This window comes from Arvicanthis niloticus, chromosome 22, assembly GCF_011762505.2.
Source record: "Arvicanthis niloticus isolate mArvNil1 chromosome 22, mArvNil1.pat.X, whole genome shotgun sequence".
In the NCBI taxonomy this organism is placed as follows: Eukaryota; Metazoa; Chordata; class Mammalia; order Rodentia; family Muridae; genus Arvicanthis; species Arvicanthis niloticus.
Genome location: NC_133429.1, coordinates 42,085,688 through 42,108,569, shown reverse-complemented (window position 1 = coordinate 42,108,569; position 22,882 = coordinate 42,085,688). Strand labels below are relative to the sequence as shown.

The window sequence follows — 22,882 nt, the reverse complement described above, 5'->3', positions numbered from 1 at the left end:
GGGAGAGGAGGAGGAATTCTTTCCCCGCCTAACATTTCAAGGGACACAATTCACTCCAAGTCTCTTCCCTTTCCAAGCCGCTGCCGAGCGTCCCAGTACCCGCAACTCCCTAGCCCTAGCGGAGAGAGGAACCCTCTCCGCCTCCAACTCTCCTTCACTTCCCGCCTCCTCTCGCTACCTCCACCTCCACCTCCGCCACCCACCGCCCGCAGCGCCTCCTGCTCTCCTCCTCCTCCTCCTCCTCCTCCTCCTCCTCCTCCTCCTCCTCCTCCTCCTCCTCCTCCTCCTCCTCCTCCTCCTCCTCCTCCTCCTCCTCCTCCTCCTCCTCCTCTCTTCCTCCTCCCCTCTCTCTTTTTGGCAGCCGCTGGACGTCCGGTGTTCATGGTGGCAGCAGCCGCAGCCTAAGCAGCAGCAGCCCCGGCGCACGCCAGCTCGCCCGCCCGCTCTCGCGGCTCCTGCCCTCTCCAGCTCTCTCCATCCCGTCTCCCGAAAGGTGCTGGGCGGATCCCGGGCGGCGGAGGCCGAGCGGCTGCAGCGGCGGTACCGGCGGAGGCAGCGGTAGCGGCGGCGGGAGGCAGGATGAGCGCACGCGGTGAGGGCACCGGGCAGCCGTCTACATCAGCCCAGGGACAACCTGCCACCCCGGCGCCACCGAAGCGAGGACGCGGCCGACCCAGGAAGCAGCAGCAAGTCAGTACGCCGGCGCGGAGGGGCCACTCAGCCCACCCGCGACGCCTCAGCCCCGGGGCCCCGCGACACGCCGGGCGACCGGAGCGCGGGAGCGCAGCGGCCACGGCGGCGCAAGCTAGCCCGCCGGCCACCCGGGTGTAGGTGGGCGGGAGACCGAGTCCCTCTGGCGAGTGCGCGGCGCAGTCTCCCCGGTTCCCCGCGTCCCACGGCTCCGGGAGCTGGGGGTGCGGCGGCTCTCCGCAGCCACCCGGCGGGTGGTGGGGTCGCGCGAGGCGTGGACCGAGACTTTCGCTATTGTGCGTAGCCCCGGAGCGGCGCGGCGTGGCTAGGGGCGGGAGGGGGACAGCGAACCTCTGGGGTCCCACAGATTAAAAGCGTCGCTTTGTCAGCCACTTTTGCGACTAGGGGACTGGGGCGTTCAGGAGGAGCAGGAGTAGGAGAGTCGGAGGCTCCGAGACCCGCGGCTTCTCCGGGCCGCCTTCCCGCAGGAGGCTGGTGCACCGCGGCCGCCCCCTCGGTGCCCTCCCCACACTCCATGGCCCAAGGCTCGCGCCCTCCCGACAAAGAACGCGTGCGGAGCCGACCGCCCGCCGGGTGCTCCTCGGGATCTTTAAATGCCCGCCGAGCTGCTGCAGCCGGGCTGGCGGGGAAGGGAGCCCGCGGAATCCCAGGCCCCCGCGGGCCGAGGAAACGCACTTCGCCCCGGGAGCTTAGGAAGGAAAGTGCACGGTAGCCAGGGTCGCATCCCTGCCAGCAGCCGGTTTCCCCTTTGGCTCCTTGATCCCCCGGCCTCTGAGAAGCCCAACTTTTAACGTCCTCCTGGGCGAGTGGCTGGGGGCTGGGAAGGGACGGTCGAGGGGCACCCGGGACCCCGCGGAATGGAGGGTTTTGTCTACGGATGCAACCAATTAAGCGTGCAGCCGGCTATTGCAGAGTTGTTCGCAGCGCCCAGGGCCGGGGGCGAGCAGGCGGGCGGGCGGGGGTTGGGGCATCCGCAGCAATTTCCAAGCCTAGGGACGCATCTATTGAGAACAGTTAAAGTCCCTTCCCAGCCTTTAAAAAAAAAAAAAAACAAAAAACCAAAACAACTTTTCATTTCTTCTTTTGCTTTAAATCTCTTCCCTCGGTCCAATAGGTGGATTAGAAAATAATCCTAAAGTCCTAAATTGCCCCCGAAGGCGCGAGGTGGGAAATCGAAGAATGTTTGCTGGTGTTTTTTTAGAGAAACGAGGAGTGTACCTTTTGGAAATCATCAAAGGAAACAAACTACTCTAGAGGCCTCTGAGTTTTCCCGCTCTGCCCTTGGCGACACTTTACTGTGCATTTGGATCTTGTTTTACACCTCCCAGGAAGTCTCCGCTCTACCCCTTAGCCTCCTACCAGCCACCCAGGGTTTCTGAATTCTGCTAATCGCACCCCTCCCCCAAAGTCTGAAGGAAAACGCAGTGGGATCCGGAGGTGGCGGGGAGTTTTTACCTTTGAGTTAAGGCCGAGTTCACAAAGAAAAATGTGTTTCCGATGTGTTTGCTCTAAGTGCCCACTGGCTCTAGTTATCCAATGGAAGTTTCTAAGCACCCCCCCCCCTCCGCTATCCTCCTCCCCCCGCTCTCTAGAATGCGAACTTCCATTGAGAACGCTCATGAGTTGTAATTAGTCTCATTTAAGCACCCAATCTGAACGAAACAAGAGTAGATGATTCACGGGAGAGATGTTCAGCGTCCCCTGCGAATCTATCTTAGCATTTTCTTAACTGGCTACTTAGCCTAGCACCCAATAAAGTAAAAACGTTAATATACCTGGTGACCTCGTGGCTGTTTCAATTTCTCTTTCCCAGATACTTAGATTTTTCTCCCCACTACCTCGTTTTTTCTTTCCAGTCCACCCCCGCCCCCCCGCCCAAGAGTTTCTTAAAAAAAAAAAAATAGTTTTGAAGACAACATGTTGATTTTTGTAAAAAGATATTTAAATTTCAACTAGAGACCCTGCCTGTCTCCAAAAGGAAGTGGAGAATTGAAGCAATTATCTAGATAATTCAAGCAAAACCTCCCACCTCAGATTTACCATAATTATTTGGAAATTTTAGGGGGTGTGGAATTATTCTGAGCTGAAGAGTTTGGATAATCGCTCCAATATTTCACTCAGAATGTGTGGGTTGAATCCTAAGCCACCTGGAACACAGGCACATAGAGGTGACTGCAGGCCATGTCTTTTTTTTTTTTTTTCCCTCCTATCTTTCCATCTATCTACGACTGTCTTACTGTTTTTGTTGTTTGAAATAGGTAGTGGTAGTCATATAAAATGTTTGTTATTTCTGTGAGTTGCCAAGGGTGTAGCCATGCAGACTCCACTTTGTACCTTTGGATGCCCTTTTTAGAACGTGCAGCTTTCCCCAGGGTTTGCCATCATTTTGATTTTGAAATATAATCCAGTTTCCACATGTAAACTGAACCCTTGAACCCTGGGATTCAAACTATTCCCTTTTGTCAAGGCTGTACCGCCAGCATCCAAATAGGAGAGCGGATTGACTTCCAGCAGGTTGGTGAAGCAGCACTTGCAGAAAAGCACAGCCAGAGTCGGGGCACTTTCCTTCAGCCGGCCTAGCCACAACAGCTTTTCTTTTCCTCTTTACAATTAGGAGCCAACCTGTGAGCCCTCTCCTAAGAGACCCAGAGGAAGACCCAAGGGCAGTAAAAACAAGAGCCCCTCTAAAGCAGCTCAGAAGGTGAGAATTTTCAAGTCAAGCTCTTCCAAGGCGTTTTTTTCCTGTGTTTGTTAGATGGGTCTTAACCATTTTTTCCTCCCTCCTGTGTTGAGGCTTAGCTTAAGAGCTTCCTGAAGATACGGTGATTTTAGGCAAACAAAAAGCCATCAAATAGTATAAACCTTAAGGGGTGGGGAAGAATGTGGAAAGGGCTGGGTGGGACATGGGTTAGAAATTAATATTCACACCCATGGTGAACTAGCTGAGAATAAGTAATAGCTGGAGAGTTTTGACAGGTGGTGATATTCCTGCAGTTTCCTCTGGGGGGGAAAAAGTAATTGAGATTAATTTATTCAGTGCTTATTTACATGATGACTAGAAGCCAAGTGCCCCTATTAATGTTAAGTACTTGTCAAATAGATGCTAATTAAAAAGAAATCCAATTATGGGTAACTGAAAAGAGTTTCATGAAATCTACAGCTTTAAATGTGGGGAGAAAGTCCTATTTGGGTCAGATCTGAAAGATATTATGTCATAATTAGAAGAAACTTCCCCCAAATTCTTGTGCTCTCAGACAATTTTAAGCTTTAAAAGCAAAATATTTGCTTTATTTAATTTTTTTTTGGGGGGGGTGGTGGGGGATGTGAATCCGACCAAGTGTGACAGTCTATTTTTAAAAAAAACAGGTTTGAAATTGCACCTTTAAAACCATTTCATGTTGGTCATCTGTGGTAGCAAAGAGGAATTATCTTACAGTAAGTGCCTATAGAAAGAAAGGATGAAGACTATATGTCATTTTTGGCCTTATAAAAAAATTGGGAATAACTTGCATCTTATTTGTAAGTATGCACTGTAATAGAAAGTAATGGTTTGAAATTAGAATAAATCCCCACATACCTTCTTAATAGATTGAAATATACAGCATTTGTGTAAAAAAGACTCTGTATTCATCTTTGGGAAAATTAATCTCCCATGTGTATTTTCCTGTGTTGAGGGGGTAGCACCAACCACATTTTATGGGATGTTTCTCAGTGGTCCATTCCTGTCATAGACACTAATGATGTAGAAAGGCCACTTAGGATGTAATTATCACTTTTGGCTGTTTTATTTTAATAGGGTTGAACAAAGTTAAAAGAGCAGATTTCTCTAACATTTGAGTTAACTGCTTTTTCAAGTTGAGATCTGCAGTGAATATTTAACCAACTGTCTCTCAGTTGTCTCTAAATAAACTTGTTATTTAAGTAATAATATAATCTGGTATTCCTAATAGGAATGCTTTCTCTTCTATTTATAATAAATGGACTAAAATAGGACTTTTTTTTTTTTTTTTCCCAAAGGATTCTGTGTTATGTTTCTGTGACAGTTATTTACCTGTGCTCTCATGGGCAACACAGGAGGGTCTAAGTAGATAGCAGCAGATATTTAAAATATGATGTGATCACTCAGAAAATGCCTCATCACAATATAACGTACCGTAACTACATGATCTGAAAGTTAGTCTAAGAAGGAATGTGGATTATCTTCTTGATGTTTCTGTGTAATGCTGCCACTTGAATGAATAGGTAGGAATGGTCCCATTGTGGTCTCTTCATCTAAAAAGGTTTATTGTGGACAAAAGGAATGGTAAGACTTGTCCCTGATTTAAAACAGAAAGAAAAAAAAACAAAAACAAAAACAGAAAAAGTGTGTTCGTTTCCAAGCATGTTTGTTTTTCAGTGACTTTAGCCAGAAGTATCTACAGCTGCTCCCACTAGGCTGCCTTCTTCCTGTAAGTCCTCTGGTCCATACACATAGTTGTGTCATTGCTAGACCACAAATACCCCTCCTCTCATAGAAGACATTTCTCTGAAATCCTTCACTCTTCCAGGCATCATTTTATATTGCTAACCTTGTGTTACAGAGGTTAACAATGTTAAAATGTAAGACTATAACATTTTACAAATGTAACACTTTACAGATGTAAAATAAATGTTACAAATGTGAATAACTCCATTAGCCTAGAAAGTGACTATTATTTTTCTTTAGCTCTATCAATCCCACTTCATTTGGAGAAGATGACACTGAGGACTTTGAGTCATTTCTGGAATTGATAAAAATGAATGTGTTTCCCTTCCAAATGTTTTTATTGGGGCTGCTCCTCTGCCTTTATACACAGGACTACCAACTGGGTATTGTATTCTAACAAGGCATGTTTCATTATGATGCTTTTGAACTGAAAATCTTTTAAGAAAGAGTTATGCAGTTCAAACCATGTAAGATGAAAATACCTTACCAGACTAAGCTGAATACATGGGAGAAAGCCTTCTGTATGGTTAATGAAGTGAGTATTTTTCTGCACTCTGAAAATTACCACAGAGAGAGAGAGAGAGAGAGAGAGAGAGAGAGAGAGAGAGAGAGAGAGAGAGACACAGAGACAGAGAGGTTTCCCTCTTGAGGGGAGAATAAGGAGAGGGAGATGCAGTGTACACTGGAGTCCTGATGGGTACTGTTGAAATTTTCTTGCTGGTTTAGAACTTTTTTTTAAAACTAAGTTTATGCTTGGACTGAGCAACTGGCCTTGGACATTTGAAAACAAAATTGCTCATTAGAAAATTAATAGTGAGAAACTTGACAGTACATGCAGAATGCTGTAAGGCCAAGTGGATGAACAGTTACTAAATTAGCTATCCTTTCAGATTTCAATAGAGTTAGTTTTTGTGTGCCATGCGCAACAAAGAAATTTGTGAAAAGGCAATTTGTTGTGTTTAGGATGTATGGAGGAGTTGATAACTATCCTTCCATCAGAATGAATTCTGTGGCTAACCCTTGTGTGGCCCTAATAGTCATTCCTGGGAACTCTTCCACTCTGGAGGTAACCTTAATAAAAAGGAATTAGAATTCGATGTCCTCTAGACTAAACAGTTTGTTTGAGTATGTGAGTGTGCGTCTTGTCTTTACCTTCATGTTTATCTGTTTTTAGGTCCAGGGATACACGTGACTAGTTACCTCCTAATCTTTTGAGTTCTGCTTCCCCACCCCTGTGCTTGCACTTTACTGGAGATGCTGTATATTTTCACCTCCTTTGTGTGTTGAGAATTTTGTTGTTCCTTTTTATCAGGAGAGAGTGCTGGGAAGTTGACACTCACATCTCTACTTTAGGCCACAGGTCAAACTCAGCTTCAAGCTTCAAAGCCAGGCTCATTTGGGCCCTTCTGAGGGTGTTGAATGAAGTCTCAACAGAAAGATTTCAGGCACATGGAAACCCTAGTTCATAATCTCAGAGGTTTGCTTGGCCACCTCTTTCAGTTGAGGTACAATGGCCGGATTAAAGAACAGAGTACAGAGTGCAAGTTGCATCTGGGCAAAATCTGTACACTTCGAATAACACATTAAAAACAAACATTTAATTCCATCTTCAGACATAAGGGAAACAAACCCTGAGGCTAACTGGGTACTCTGTAGACTGAGTCTACATAATTTGTATTCCTGGAAGTGATTGGTTTAATTTTTTCCCCCATAAATTATTACTAATATCAATGACAGACAGTTTAGGACTAGAGAAGGAAGGTGGGGCTTACTCACCATTTCCCATCTACTGCAGATGCTAGTTGCTAGGTGAGGACAGCATTGTCTTCAGAGCATTCAAGTCCATGGAAGAGAGGGACCGGAGGCAGCCTCTGCTGATTCGGTCAGAGATGACCTTGGGGATGACCATAAAGCTCCGGCTTGTGCTTCTACAGCACTAGTGTGACTTACTGTGATCCCTCTGTGTTTTAATGAGCAGGTAAGTCCTTGTGTGAGGCTCAGGGCCCCAGCAGAAGCCCACGTGAGGCAGGTATAAGGAAGGAGTGTGTAGCTATTGTCTCTGCCCTCTTAATACTTGGAATTGACTTACTTCAACAGCAAACTCAGTTTTTAAAGGTTTCACTTTGCCAGGGAAGAGAAAACCTTGATGGAGCTGTAAATTTCACATGACACCGCCATCACACCATCCTAGATCATGACACAAATCGGGCAGATCCAGATGCATCGGGGTCATTTTACTTTACGCCAGGGAGACCCACACTCCTATTTCTCTGGAAACTACCAGTCCTCTTACCTCTTTCCTCCAGAGCCCCTCAACCTACGTTACTTCAGCTGACCTATATCTTTGGCCAGCCTCTATCTCAGGGTCTCAGCAGATCACTTTGCAAAGGAGACTGAATACTCCGTATCGGGATTCTATTGTTAATTCAGCTCTTTGTTGAGAAAAGACGCTGTCATGGGCATCAGTTTATGCCCGTTAAGTCATTTAGACCTGCCTTGTCTTGTGAGCCGACTTGGACTTGTCATTTCCAGAGTTCACCTTGGAACCAGCCATGCGCTTACACAGGGGTGGGAGCTAAATTCGCAACCCTGGAGGTTCAAGTTCTTAGCCAAGTCCCTGTGCTCAGTTCACCCGGAGAAAGTGGTGAATAGAGAACCAGCAATATTTTTAAACTGGTTTATATTTACTTACATAACTTCACGAACCGAACCACTTTGAATGGCATGTGATGCCATTTATTTGTTTGTTTATCTTTTAGTGCTGGAAGTGAAATCGGAGGCCTTGCACAAGCTAGGAGACTGCTTGACCACTGGCTGTACCACCCAGCTCCTCCCCCACCCCAAACCTTTGTGTCTGTTTAGAGCAGGAAAGTCTCCAGCTTTGAAGGCTGAGAATTCTTCCTACAGTTTTGGCTTTGGTTTTAACTTACTATGTGTGTATGTAAAGCAGATGAACAAAATAATCGCAAGAGAACTTGTGTATGTGATTCCACATCACTGGATCCCCCCCCCCCATGAAGTGGGACCCTGGGGAGGGAATGACCTCCCTACTTAAATAGAAGTATTCTTGGAGACCTACAGACTCAGTAGGGACTCTGTAAGGGCAATGCTTAAAAGTAGTAGTATTTCATTGCATCTGAGTTCCTGTTCAACACTGCAGTCTTGCTGGGCCCCTCACAAATAGATTGATCATTTAAAGTGTGAAGATCACTGTGGTCTTCACAAACGATCAACCTGATTCAAATTTGTAAACTGCTGCATGTCCAGTGTTCAAACCCCTCTGAAGTTCGTCCTCCCATTTCTGGGGATTGCCCAGTGTTTATACAGTACCAACCGAATGATTGATGTCTCTCATCTTCCTTAATTTCTGTACAGTCCGAAGTAAACATGTGAGAAGCTTCAAGTGTGGCTGTCTCCAAGACATGAAGGCAGAGAAATATGTGTCTTGCCACCAATGCTCATGATAATCCAAAATAATCCAGGTTTGCGGACTGCTATAATCCAAATGTTTCATAGTTGGTCAAATTAAAAGGCTACAAGAGATGGTTTTAAGGTTTTACCAAGCTCCTGAGGTTTGATGGGAATAGGGAAACAACACATACACATGCACACACATATGCGCACACACACACACATACACACATGCACACATGCACGCACATATGCACACGCACATGCACGTGCATATTCACACCCATACACACATGCACACACACGCATATACACATGCACACACAAACATGTACATATACGCACACACACATGCATGTGCACGTACAAACACATGCACACACACACACACACACACACACACACACACACACACACACACACGCATGCTTCTTGCCTCCCCATCTGTCTCTCTTCCTCATCTCTCCTATCTCCTCCTTCCCTTCACCCCTCTCTTTTTTCTTCCTTTCACTAACAGGCAGTGAATACTGCCTTAAATATATCGGCACCAACCTTCATCACCATTTGCAAAATCAGGGGAGATGTTTAATTTTTTAAAATATGGAAATAACCACAGGGCTGGAGAACCCAGCGCCCCTTAAAGAAAGAGATACATCTTTCATTTAGTGCCGTCCCACACTGTCCAGGATTTGCCTCTAATCATTTAAAACTTAGGATATGATTCTGAATCACATGCTTTACCAAGGCATAAAGAATAGAGTCAAGGCAGCCCAGGAAGAAAGCACCTTGAGGTATGGGGGACGTGAATACTAGTGTAATGGTACTGGTAAGTCTGAAATTTTAGTTTTCTCAAGGCAGAAAGCCGACTGGTTCTCTTTCCCTCTATAACAGCAGCCAACACTTAGTTTTGTCTCAATTATACGTGCGCATGGAGTACAGAACCAAAATCTATCCCAGAGAAAGCAAGGTAAATATTCACCTGTATAGCCTTGTATATGTTGATGCTTTAAAACAAGTACCATCAGTGTTTTTGTTTGCCTTCTTTCAGAGAGGGCCCCAGTGAGCCTGAAAGACACATACACAAGCCCATCAAAGGCACAGTTTTCCAGTATCTGAAAAATCCTAGAGCTAATCAAACTCCAGGATTTTAAACAAACTAAAACCCCAGCTTGTTCTGCAGCCTTTATGGAGTTGGATCTGAATGTTTCCGTAACGTGGGTTTTAAAGAACAAGCAAGCCTCCCAGATCGGGGCCACACAGCAGCAGTCAGCATGTTCCTTCTAGATGTCATCTCAGAAGAGGGTTTCCGTTTACACGGGACACCAGACTCTAAGACCAGGCGAGCGAGTTTACTTTTAACAAGTCAGAGATAATCGTGATCCTTGTGCCCTTTCATTAATGGTATGAATTTTATTTCTCAATGGGCTTTTTGTAAATGGGATAGTGGTTTAAAACTTATCTTATTTGGGAGGCTTTCTCTCCCCTCTCCTAGAGAGATCTGTTTTCTCGGATCGTAAAATGTAGGGAGAGTTTTTTGTTTTTGTTTTTTTTTGGGGGGGGAAAAAAAAAACTCTTTTGTAGATTTCAGATACAGCCAGGTCACATCATAGCCCCTAGGATGCAAGAATTAAACAAGAAATACCTGATAAAGCCCTGTTACCTTCAAGGTTAATAGCAGCCTCCCCTTCCACTTGGAGGACCACCCCAGTTCGAATGAGAAAGGCTTCCTGTGTTTCATGTTCCTGTAATTCATTACTGGGTAAACTGTGGACTCTAAGCTGCTTCCAAAGATGAGTTCAAATGAGTCTTTCTCCCAGGGGACTGTGAGCCTTTACAACTCACTGTATACAGCCAGGCATTTCTTCAAAGTTTTCTTCTAAAGGACACGAGTCAAGTATACTGGAATAGTTTTGCCTTGATTCAACTGCCTGTGGGATCAGACCAACTTGAAGGAGACCTTTGTCTTAAACCGTCTATCCTGTTAGGTACGAAAAGACATTTTTGAGCATCGTGTTTGGGGGTGGGCACTTTCAGGTACCTTGATGTCCCCCTTCAAAGTTCAGCTCACCTCTACTTTGTTGAGGAAATCCAATTAAGGCTTCCAGGGACAGGTCATAAGACTAGAATGTCAGAGAAAGGTCTCTGACATGGGTTTTATAAAACAAGACGCCTTCATCCATGCAGGGGACAATTTGGGAAGGCTTTGTGGTTTTCTGGGTGTCCTCTGCTTTCACTTACCTTACAATCCATGCTCTCATGACTAAAGGTCAGGCAATGCTCTAACTTTGATCAGAAAGGAATCCTTGGTTGACCCCGAACAAAGGCAGAAGCAACGGACAGACCCAAGTCATGCAGTTAGCTAAAGATCCTAAAAGCTACCAAAATTTCTGTTAGTTTTCAGAAATGAGATAAGTCTGTGGCTCTGGTAACAGAGCCTTCTCTCGAGCACTGGTAAGAGAGTTGCTGCCATCTTGGGAGCCAAACAGAGCTGGGTTCGAATCTTAAATCCATCACTCATTGGCGTTATGTAGGACCTAACTCATCTAGAATCTAATCGCTCATCTGCAAAGTGAAATAATGATGTTTCTGTTAGAAGGCTGCTCTAAGGATTAAAGTAATGCGTGTACCTAACTTAAAACAGAGTACTTTAAATGCTTAATTAAATTGGAGATGACTTTATAATCATATAAAGCTTGTGCTAATTATGAACCTAGATAAACCTATGGCTAGATACCTATGCCAGCTACATATCTGCTCTGTGTGTGTGTGTGTGTGTGTGTGTGTGTGTGTGTGTGTGTGTCTGTCTGTCTGTCTCATCATTTATATTCATCTATTTTTATTCGGTAAGTTGAAGGGGGAAGGAAGGTTTCATTTGTCACCACAGGCTCCCAATACTCATTTCAGTATCACTGTATCAAGATCCACCAGTGCTTCATTCAGGTAACAAAGCTAAATTGCAAAACAAGTTGTCCTGATTCAGTCTGCCTCCCATTTTTTTGCAATGAGAGTTCTTAGGGTGATCCTTCTATACAACAGTATGTTCTCAGCTCTTTTTTTTTTTTTTTTTTTTTTTTTTTTTTCAGAAAAGTATAAACTTGTGCTTCTTATAGAAAGTAGATGCTGTGTGTGTGTTTACACGCATTGGCTGTATTGATGGGCTTGGGGATTGGAGTAAGGGTGTCTAAGGTTAATTAGTTACTTTATAAATGTTAAAATTGGAATAAAGTAGAAATAAATAACTAATATCAGAAAACTCTGTGCAGTATAGCAATGAAGCAAACTCAAGTTGAGAGGAAATGGTTTCATGTCAAATTCATGTTGCATGTGGAATTATTGTTAATAATGCCAATCTTTAATTATTTTTCTGCAGCCATGGTTTAAATCTCTGCGACACATTGGTGATTTTAACTGGTGTTTTCTCACTTTTTCTCTCTCCTTCCCTCTCTCCCTCTCTCCCTTCATCCCTCCCTCCCTCTTTCTCTCTTTCTACTTTAGGCTGAATGATTGACAGGTGGTTGTTTTGGATATAGAACAGGAAATTAGTTATTCAGAAGTTGGCAGATGTTTACTGTTTATATTAAAGCGTTTATATATTATTTCTTACATTCTGACTTGCTTTACATAGTAATGCAGAGAGAACTGTTTTATTATTTAAAATTAACCTGTCCATATTAATTTCTCCAACTGGTTGCAAAAGGAGAATCTTGACCACTGAGGGGGTGTTCATTCTGTAAAATGTTAATTTGCATAAATTATGGGATGTGGGAATATTTCTTTTGTATAATCAGAAACAAAGGCAAAATGGAGTTTACAAAAGCATATTCATGAATTTCAGAGGAGGTCACTCCATGGGAGTCTTTTATGGTGAGGGGTTGCATAGATACCCCTTTATAGCATGCAGCAAACAGTGAAGAAGCTGCAGCCGCCACTGAAAACCCCGGAAGATGAGGTGTTCAAGACAAAGCGATTGCTAAGACATTCTTGATACCTCATCTGCAGTCCAGAACATTCTAACTGGGCATGTATTTCTTGGTACAGCACTTGTAAATAATGCCAGGCAGAAGACTACATGGCTTCCTTTCTTGTTTTGCAGAAAGCAGAAACCATTGGAGAAAAACGGCCAAGAGGCAGACCTAGGAAATGGGTGAGTAAGGAGATAAAATTTTCATGCTTAACAGGAAAAGAGTGTCTTTTTTTTTTTTAAATCTAAAATGAAAACAAAATCGGGTTTTTTGTTTTTGTTTTGTTTTTGTTTTGTTTTGTTTTTTTTAAAGATGGTGTGAATTGGTAACTTCTGACTTGATGAAGCCTTGGAAGACCTAGGCAGGGACCTGTGATAACTCCTTACCATTTGGCTCCAGAATTTACAGCTTGTTTTCCTGGGACATGAGTCCTTCCTTCTTTCTCTTTCCACATCAAAGGAGTCTTCACACTCCCTCAAAGAGTAACAAAGAGATGATTTGTTTATGGGTTGGGTAACTAGAGTTAAAGGTAGTATGAACCCTCAGAAGTTGCCTGCAATGCTGATAACATTCAGAGGAAACACGTATGAGATCATTTTTCAAAAATGTTTTTCTCTTTCTGGTTTCCTCTTTTGGACTAGTCTTATTTTCTAGGTGGTCTGTATGTTCTTTAGTACGTTGGCTTCTTCAGGAAACAGGTGTAATTTCCAGTGTTCCCAGCAAACCTTAATTATCATTCTGCATAGGGACAAGAGAGGCACTGGTGCCAAGCACCTTACCCACAGTCTCCTGGAATGTCTTTCCCACTGGCGTCTCCAAGGCAAAGGAAGCTGTTTCTCAAGAAGGTGGCTGGCTCCTCTGGCCCCAGCCAGTCTGCCTTGCTCCTTTGCTCCCCTCCCCCAAAGCGTTTCCCCGGTTTGTGCCTGCCCTCCCTTGTAACGTTCCTTCCTGCTCTTCTGGGCTGTTTCCCCTGTTAGTTTGCTGGTTTCTCCCCCAGTTCTGCATGGCTTTCTATTTATACTTCGGTGTTGCCTTTCATTTAATTTATTCATCTTGTATTTTTTCCCCTCTGCTCCCACATGTGTTAGGATTAGATTTCTTAGCACAAGGAAACGGAGATGATGTTTAGATTAAAAACATCTCAGTGCTACAGTGTAACCTTAAAGTGAATGCGATTTATTTAGACTGTTTCCCAAGAAGTGAATTCTCTCCAAATCTTATCTACAGGGTCATCCTTCAGTCTAGGGGGCATTGCCTTAAACAATGGGGTCGCACAACCCCCTAGGCTGCCTCTTCCTTCCACAAATGCCCAAGACTTAGAAAATCTTCACTCCACTTTGGAACTTCCCCCCCACGCCGCAATCTCTATGCCTAACCCCTGAAATATGTAAAGCAATTGCTTTCAATGTCATTCACACTAAGCCTTTAAATATTTGAGAACAATTAACACAAGCCATTTGTTCTCTTTTCTGGTATAACTCTTTCTAATCCTGCTGCCTCTACCCCCATTCCCCGCACCCCACATAAAGGAACATTCTTATTCATTGCCAAGTAGGTTTGTTCTGTACATGTTCTGAGGTATATTCCCCAGAGGTAAGCATCCTATTCTAGGAGTGGGTTCTGTAGGTGGTGGCTTTATTACCTCTCTTGTACACATGGTTATCTATTGCTGCTTAATCAAGTTCCCTGGAACACACTAGTGTGAATAAACTACTTCATCATACTCTCCTGTACTTCGGGTCAAGCATATGAACAGGATGGAGCAGAAAGGCTCTATCTACATGAAGAGGTCAGAAGCCTCTGCTAAGAGGACCCCAGCATTTAGCAATGCCTCTAAAGCTCCAGGCTTAGAATTTGGAAGCTTCTAAACTTCAGGTCCAGTTATCTGATTGGTTGAAAGTTGTTCATATGTGCAAGTGTCCCCAGACAGCTCACACTGTAGTCTGATGGTCTCTCTAGTCTGATGGTGTCAGCCTTCTTATCAGCACTCCCGGTTCAATTACTGGGAAGGAGCCACAAACTTACTCCTGGAAATAAAAAAAATACCACTGCTATTCCACTGTAGCCAGCACAGTGTTGACACATTTGCTAGGGCATACAGGCTAACTACAGACCTGCCTGATGGTTCCTGAGCATCCGGATTCTGAACGCACACCCAGTCCTCCTGATGACACAAGAAAGACCTGGATACTTTTTCTAATAGTCAGTCAAAGGTCTCTGAGGTCAGGATTAATAAGACTAAAATGAAATAGTCTGTGAGCAGATACAGAGAAAATTAACTAGGCAAATACCTTCTAGCATATAAAACCCCTGCTTTTCATACCCACCACCTTTGGGGTATGCTGTAAGGTTCTAGAGCTAACCTCCACGGGTCTCAGGCATGTCTGCTCGTCTCTAAAATATTCAGCAGCTCTAGAATTGGTTGACAGATTGATTAGAGCCTACCCCAGTACTTCAGAGCTCACTCCCTTTGTGGCTCTCAAAGCCGTTTCTTACAAAATAGAGAGCAATTACAGGGTCTGTATAATTTTTTCCCTAAGGGTTTCTTGTTTATTTGGAGGGTATCTGGGCTATAGACATCTGATCTTCACGCTGGGCAAGAAGTGTTCGGAAGCATCAGACATGGAGACCTTGGCTTCCTGACAACAGCTATGTGACCCCTCCCCACCCCCATTGACTTACCTGGTCTCTCATTTTTCCTGGCTGGGAGAGTGGAAAGTTATGTGTGCTGCATGGTAGCAAGTCCCTGATCTGGTCTTAGAAGAAGAGTCACTCCACTTAGAAGAAAAAAAAAAAAATCAAAGGAAACGGTATATTTTTTCTAGACAACGTGTTTCCTCTTTGCTTTGTATATTTTCTGCTGGTGACTTGTGCAATCAGTCACAGCGAGGCCTTCAGTTCAGTGACATTATTTGCAGGGAAGTTTGTATGGAGAAATAAATCACTGCATTTTTTTTTTTCCATAGGAAATGGGCTTGTGCTTTATGTAGGGGTGATTCCTTCAACAGTTGCATTCACTGATATCCTTGAGTTGGAGATATAGCTTTGAACTGACTGGATTTACTTGGTATTTGGCTTAGAGGCCACATTGTCTCCTTTATTCTTACAGGTTTTGTTTTAAAGTTCTTTTGCTTAAAAAAAAAAAAAAAAAAGTCCTATGAATCTTTTTTTTTTTTTTAAACAAGAAGGTCATTTAAACAACAAGATGCTTGACTCAAAGGGAGTTCCAGGATCCATTCTTTTTCCAGTGTAGTTTACCCCTACTCAAGGTGGATCGCCCTGCTTGTAACATCTAGATACAGAAAAGTTACAAAATTGCCTTTGGTTTCACAATGATAAGTGAACAAGGTAGGCAGGGAGTTTTATGTTGTTGAGCTTTTTGATTGAATCAATGAGAGCAGAACAACTCACTGGATTAAGATATGGGAGCATGATGGGCGATGGGCGATGGGCGTGCCACCAATGGAGACGGAATATTTTCTCTCTCTCTCTCTCTTTTTTTTTTTTTTTTTTTTTTTTTTTTTTTTTTTTTTTTTTTTTGGTTTTTCGAGACAGGGTTTCTCTGTGTAGCCCTGGCTGTCCTGGAACTCACTCTATAGACCAGGCTGGCCTCGAACTCAGAAATCTGCCTGCCTCTGCCTCCCAAGTGCTGGGATTAAAGGCGTGCGCCACCACTGCCCGGCTAGGGAATATTTTCACAGAACTCAGTGACTGTCCCCAGACCATCTCCAACTGATGGCGACCAGAAAAGGACATTTGTCATTTAGTTAAAGAAAGAAAGAAAAAAGGAAGAGAGAGAGAGAGAGAGAGAGAGAGAGAGAGAGAGACCTGTTTGTTCACACATACCAATTACTTTGTATGTAATTAAGGAATGGGGAAGAGGAAATGAGAGAAAGGTACACTGTGGTAGTCAGGACGGGTGAAGCCAAACTGAGGATTTCTCATGGAGAATATATTCTTGTCAACAATAAAATTCTGGAGTAAAGTGGCAGCTTCCTTTTTTCAGTAGACACACCCTGTCTGCTGCTGGAACACACCAATTGCATCTTCAGCCTCCGTTTCGGATTGTGCATGTGTCTCATTGACTGTTGCCCATCAATCTGGATCCTCATCTGCCTCCTTGACAGACCAGGCTGTTCACCACTGGCTTTCATTAGTTTAAAGGCATTGTTCGCTTCTAGAACTGCACCACAGAACGCCCTGCCCACGCCCTTCAAATTAATATGACCATTGACTCCTTCCTTCGGTTTTTTACTAATCATGACAAGCGTTGGCGCCTCCTCAGCTGCCCCTTCATAAATTTGGCCTCAGATACACACCCTGATGTATTAATCTTACAGACCTACATAACTTGCCTAGAAAAGAGCATGTAGTGTAACTGGGATCAGTAGTTGGGATCAAGATTTGGTACACCAAAAATGCGTGAATCTGAGGAGAGGCTGGCATTGGGCCTGCCCCTTAGAAAGGATGAGGGACTGGCAGGTACAGTGATCCCATGAGCATCTTAAGTAGAGATGGTTAGGAGGACTGCTACTGTCTATGCCTCCTTAGGCCTGTTCTCCTGCTGTTTTAATTAGATTTAAGATCTATTATTTTGATAGGAATTTTCTGGATTTTTCAGTCTCTTTCTGTGCAAGTAAGAGGTCAGATGTAAAAAGAGGGGAGAGAACAGAACCTACAATTCCTTCATAGCCAAGGGCCAAGAAGCAGGATTTGGGGGCTTGGGGTTCAAGTTTTGACCCACCACTCAACTAACTGTATCATCTTGAACAAATTACATGATTATCCCAAGGACCCTTTTCTCCTCTGGAAAAGGTAGGATTCTCAGAATTCCTGTGTTAAGTGAGACAATGTGTGCGAAGGCTCCCAACAACTCTCAAGGCATGGTGCTTGGTAAACACTGGAGATCATGTTTAACACAGTTTTTATGCTTAATGCCAACTACAGCCTGTGCTTCAGTTAGTCACACTGCCAGTAGTTAGGCGTGAGGCACAGTGAGAGTCTCACACCACATTGACCACATTCCCTTGGTGTACCATGTCTTCAATGTGTCTCCGTTAGATATCATCAAGTTTAAGACTTGCTCACAAGTGATATGAGACTTGCTTACTAGTAATATTAAAGTAGGTTTTATATCTGCTCACAAAAAGGAAAAATTTTACATTGATGCTAAACGCCTTTCTCCTTATAGTAGAAATGTGATGCTGTGCCTTCATTTAATTTGAAAATTACTTTCTATACTGTTTACCTCAATATGTACTTATAGAAACTTGACAGTTCTGGTTCTCGGAACATCTGTACCATCCCATTCGTTGGTCCTCTTACCCACAACAATTAGGTAACGCCTGTATGTCTCCACTTTGCCTTGAAGTGGCACTTATCACCTAACTGGTTCAGGGACAGAAAACGTTTAGAAGACACCTGAGAGTGTGGGACTCAGGCTCAGGGGCACAAGGAAATAGTACTGATATTCTCTTTTCTCATGAATCATACCATCCAGATGTTTCTTAGGATGTTTCTGGGAGAAGAGAAGCAAGGGATAGACACAAGGAATAAGAGGATGAAGACTAGCAGTGCCTTTAGAACATTTGTTTGTTTTTAGAACATTTTCAACAAAGAAAAGTACATCTTAATACAAACTAATACTTATTTTTTTTTCAAAAGGAAAAAAATTATTCTGGAGATCATGAAACTGACCCAGAAACTGACCCAAGGACCAGGTGCCGACTTTAGAGGGTCACTAGAAAGTCACTAACAGTCCCAGCTGTTTCCTTGGCTGCTGATAATCTTTATTTGGCAGTGGGGTGTGTGCAGGATGTTAAGTTAAAAATACACATTTCCACTTCGCCTCCTTCCAGGGGCACTAACTTTTATTAAAAAGAGCTTGAGGCACACAGGAAAGTGATGTCATTTTGTTTGTGAACCATCTTGAAATGTAAGAGATAATTTGAGGACCTAGCAGGAGACGCTAACTCAGAATAAATTTGGATCTTGTCAAACCAATGGAAACTGTTTTCTTTCAAGGATTCTAAGCATTCGTGTGCTGAAGAACCTAGAAATCTGCTTGAAAAAAAAAAGAAAAAAGCATTAGGTTTCTATTTTTAGTTTCTCTACTGTCTGGATGAATGCATGTATCCTTTTGAAAAACTTGTACCCATTGTAACTTAACACTTGCCTTGTTTACAGTGTTTATTTAGGAAGCGCTATCCAGTAATGCAGAGTGCACACAATTTTAAAGTTGTATGGGGTCAGAGGGAAGAAACAACCTTGATATAACATTAAAATAAAAAGTCAGCTAAATGGAATTGGTAAAAGCAAGCTCATTTATTTTCCCTGAGAAACTTTCAGTAATAGCATGCTTTTAAAAACAGCAGAGCCGGGCAGTGGTGGCGCACGCCTTTAATCCCAGCACTTGGGAGGCAGAGGCAGGCAGATTTCTGAGTTCAAGGCCAGCCTGGTCTACAGAGTGAGTTCCAGGACAGCCAGGGCTACACAGAAAAACCCTGTCTCAAAAAATAAAATAAAATAAAATAAAATAAAATAAAATAAAATAAAATAAAATAAAAAAATAAAACCAGCAGAACTTCTATACCACTCAGCTGTTGGACAAGAATATACCAGGTCTTACCAGTAGATATATTTGCTGGTTACTGCCATGTGCACTCACACAATAGAATATTATTCAGTCGTGAAGAAAAACGAAGTTGTGGAATTTGTAGGAGTATAAATGGACTTGTAACCCCGGAAGAAAACCACACATTCTCCCTCATATGCAGATCCTAGCCTGTAATGTATACATGCATATGTGAACCGGGGAGAGCATCAGCTTTAGTCTAAAGTTAGAATGAAGAGCAAGCTATTAGGTGGTGGAGGCAGAGGGGATGTGAGCCAGAGAGCCTCTGAGTCACGAGAGAGCCTCTGAGTCACGAGAGAGCCTCTGAGTCACGAGAGAGCATCCAGGTCATGGGAGAGCATCAGAGCCATGACAGAGCATCTGAGTCACTAGAGACCATCTGAGTCACGAGAAAGCATCCAAACCTAATATTTTAATATCATTTCAACTCTGTCATCATTTTTTCTTTTGTTTCAAAGAAAAAAAATGCAGTTGATAATAAGGCAGGAAATCCCCAGGGAAGCTCCATGGCTTCGGAATGTCCATTCTACTAATATGAATGCTTACTGAGCTGGGCAGAGTTTGAAAGAGGGCAAGTGTATGTTTGAGCGATACCCTTTTTTTTTTTTTTTTTTTTTTTTTTTTTTAAGAAATCCGCCTGCCTCTACCTCCCAAGTGCTGGGATTAAAGACATGCGCCACCACTACCCGGCTTGAGTGATACCCTTAATCTAGCTGTGCCATATTTTCTGAGTTCAAAACAGTAAAATGATTTTTAAAACACACAGAGAGAGAGAGAGAGAGAGAGAGAGAGAGAGAGAGAGAGAGAGAGAGAGAGAGAGAGAGACAGAAAGGTGCCATCAGTAAAGCCAATAGATTTCTCTATGTACTGAGTAATTACCGTAGGAATGTGTCATGGCTGGGCATGGCGGCACAGGCTTTAATCCCAGCACGTGGGAAGCAAGGGCAGCCAGAGCTCGGTGAGTTTTAGGCTAGCCTGAGCTACATAGCGAGACGCTATCTATCTCAATAAAAAAAAGAAGTGTCATGTTGATTCTAATTATATACTATGATAGCTTTCACTGCTTTGTACAGAGCCCTGTATAACACACACACACACACACACACACACACACACACACACACTTTTAACATTTTATAGCATTAAGTCAAGCCTCCCTTTTATACTCTATTGTGAAACTATCTCTGCACTTGTGGTTTAAATTCCTTTGGGCAGGCTGCTTCACTTACTCATGCGTTTTCTCATACTCAAGGACCCTAAAGAAACATTGTCTATGCCTACTGAGTGCCATGCACCGGTAGCGTAAGACGTAAATTCTCTATTGCCCAGGGACTGATGATTTAGCCTTTGGGCTCCTTCTTTGCTGTGCCATCCCACTTAGGCCATTTCACCATTAGCACCTCGACCAGATGTGAGCAAGACAAGGGGCAAACTCTGGTAAACTTTGGCTTTGGTGGGAAGAAGCCTAGAAGTCGTGTCCTGGTCTTTGGGTAAGCTGAGTGTACTGTGTCCCCATCACTGTCTGCAGGGAGAGCTGAAAGCAGCCATGACAATGAAGACTGTTTCTCACACAGAATTTATCCATTCTCATAATAAATACAGTCATACAATGTAGGCGGCTTCATTTCCAGCCTCAAGTAAACACAAGCATCCTTTCATGAATATTTCCTTAATCTGATTAGCAACCTCAGGTTATACTTGATCTAAGGCTTTTTGTCCATATTTAAATTCAAAGAATTGCACCAAGTCTGTTCCTGCATTAGATTCTGGTTTCTATACAGGGTTTCTCTGTATAGAGTCGGCTGTCTTGTCACTCTGTATGTCAGACTGGCCTTGAACTTAGAGATCCACCTACCTCTGCCTTCCAAGTACTGGGATTAAAAGATGTGTGCCACCACCACCCAAGACATGTAATAAATTTAATAGAAGGAAATGTCATGAAGACAACTTTAACCAGGTGTCTAAAAGAGGCCCACCTGATTATGTGTGTTACGGTTTCAGTAACTTTGCTCAGAAAGTGGAGCTTGAACGTAGCAGTGGCCTGCACTGACTCTGGCTACCTAAATTATTAGTCTTTGTTCTCTTGTTTGTGCTTACCTCTTGCTTGGATGCTGCACCATTTAATCCCCCAGGGTTCCAATTCAGAGACTCTGGCATTGTGTGACTTTTTTCCCCACAAACATTTTGCTAATGTCTTTTAAGAATACTATTGGTCAAGCCTGTGCCAAGTCCTGGGAAGGTGAGGGTCAGCCAAGTCGATGGGAGCTAGCTTGGCCCGGGAAATCTGCAAAGGAAACACATCATTTGAGTGGACCTCTCTTAGTACAGAATGTATGAATGGGTGGCGTGGAGGAGGGGACACTACAGCAGGTATCTAGACAGCAGTAAATGAATGCAGTTTGATTTGAGACACATTTTATCTAGTTAGTACAGGCTTGGAAATACAGGCATTGACAGTCTGTTACATGTTCTGTGGAGAAGAGAAATAAGAAAGGCCTTGGTATTTCTATTTAGATGTCACTTCCATAGGTTACTCTTGGTGTTTCTGAACAGTGATTGCTGTGTGCAATTTAATGTTTATGAAGATATATTTGAAATTACCAGGTCTTAGGAAACTTCACTGTATACTTCAGTATTTCTGAATGTCCTTTGTTATTTAAAAATGAGCTCTTTGCATGTCAGAGGCATATATATATATATATGTATACACACATACATACACATATATACATATACATACATATATTATATATTATTTATTATATATTTTATATATTAATTATTTATTTATTTTATGTGTCTCTGTGTGAGTGTGTGTGTGTGTGTGTGTGTGTGTGTCTTAGCACTGAAGACAGGAGAGAACTAACTAGAATCATTAATAGCTTAGCCTGCCTGGGTTCAGATATCCACTTCATCGAGGCAAAGTCACTCACTGTCGCCAGCCACCAGGCCCACGAATGCAAGACAGAGCTTCCTCAAGGGGTTGTGAAGAATCCTGTGAGAAGACATGAACAGCTTTGTTCAGCAGGCATGAATACATTCATTGTAGTTCTTGGTATTAGTTCCATTTCAGGCCTATAGCCATGTGTAATTACAATTCAGTGACTAGAATGCAGTTGTTCTTTAGTGTAGATAAGCCCTATATGATAAAGCAAGCTCTTCAGAATATTTCTTTCCCCGGAGCAAGCATAGGTTGACATTCATTCTTTAGCTTCTTGTTTTCTCTTAAATCTGACAGTTTGTATTTTTCAAGAAATTGTATTAGATTTAAGTGCACACAACCTGTAGGCATTAAAACATTGGCTCCAAATAGCTTCAAATTCTAGCTTGGCCCTTGCTGCTTAGTAAACTGGCGGTGGGTCTATTTTACAGGCCCCCAAAGGATCACGCCTCCGCCTCTACTTCTGGAAATGTCAGTCTGCTTTCTAAAATAGATTTGAGCTCAGTCCCTTGAAAGGACTTTTTGACCCAATTTTGGGTCATCTCCCAAGAGAAGAACTCACTGTTGGTTTAAAGCTCACAAAACAGTTTTCTAAGGTAGTTCTTCATGTTGGAGACGGAAACTCACTCCAACACCCTGCTTGTATTCTGTTCCCTTGCCGTTAACTTTACTACTAGCATGACATTAAAGAAAAGGGGGAAATCAGTCAGCAATGCTTCTTAAAAAGGTCTTCCATGGGCATCTTATAGAATTTACAT

At 43.2% G+C, this 22,882-nt stretch overlaps 1 protein-coding gene across 2 annotated transcripts in view; it reads left to right on the top strand.

Moving 5' to 3' along the window:
* Nucleotides 1-356: 356 nt before the first annotated feature.
* Hmga2 (high mobility group AT-hook 2) overlaps nucleotides 357-22,882 on the top strand; it is a 110,998-nt gene continuing 88,472 nt past the window's right edge. For both annotated transcript variants that reach the window (XM_076920345.1, XM_076920346.1), the window contains exons 1-3: nucleotides 357-690; nucleotides 3,326-3,412; nucleotides 12,681-12,731. In XM_076920345.1, the coding sequence (XP_076776460.1) occupies nucleotides 580-690; nucleotides 3,326-3,412; nucleotides 12,681-12,731 (249 nt within the window). In that variant the 5' untranslated portion in view covers nucleotides 357-579. The remainder of the gene's footprint in view (nucleotides 691-3,325; nucleotides 3,413-12,680; nucleotides 12,732-22,882) is intronic.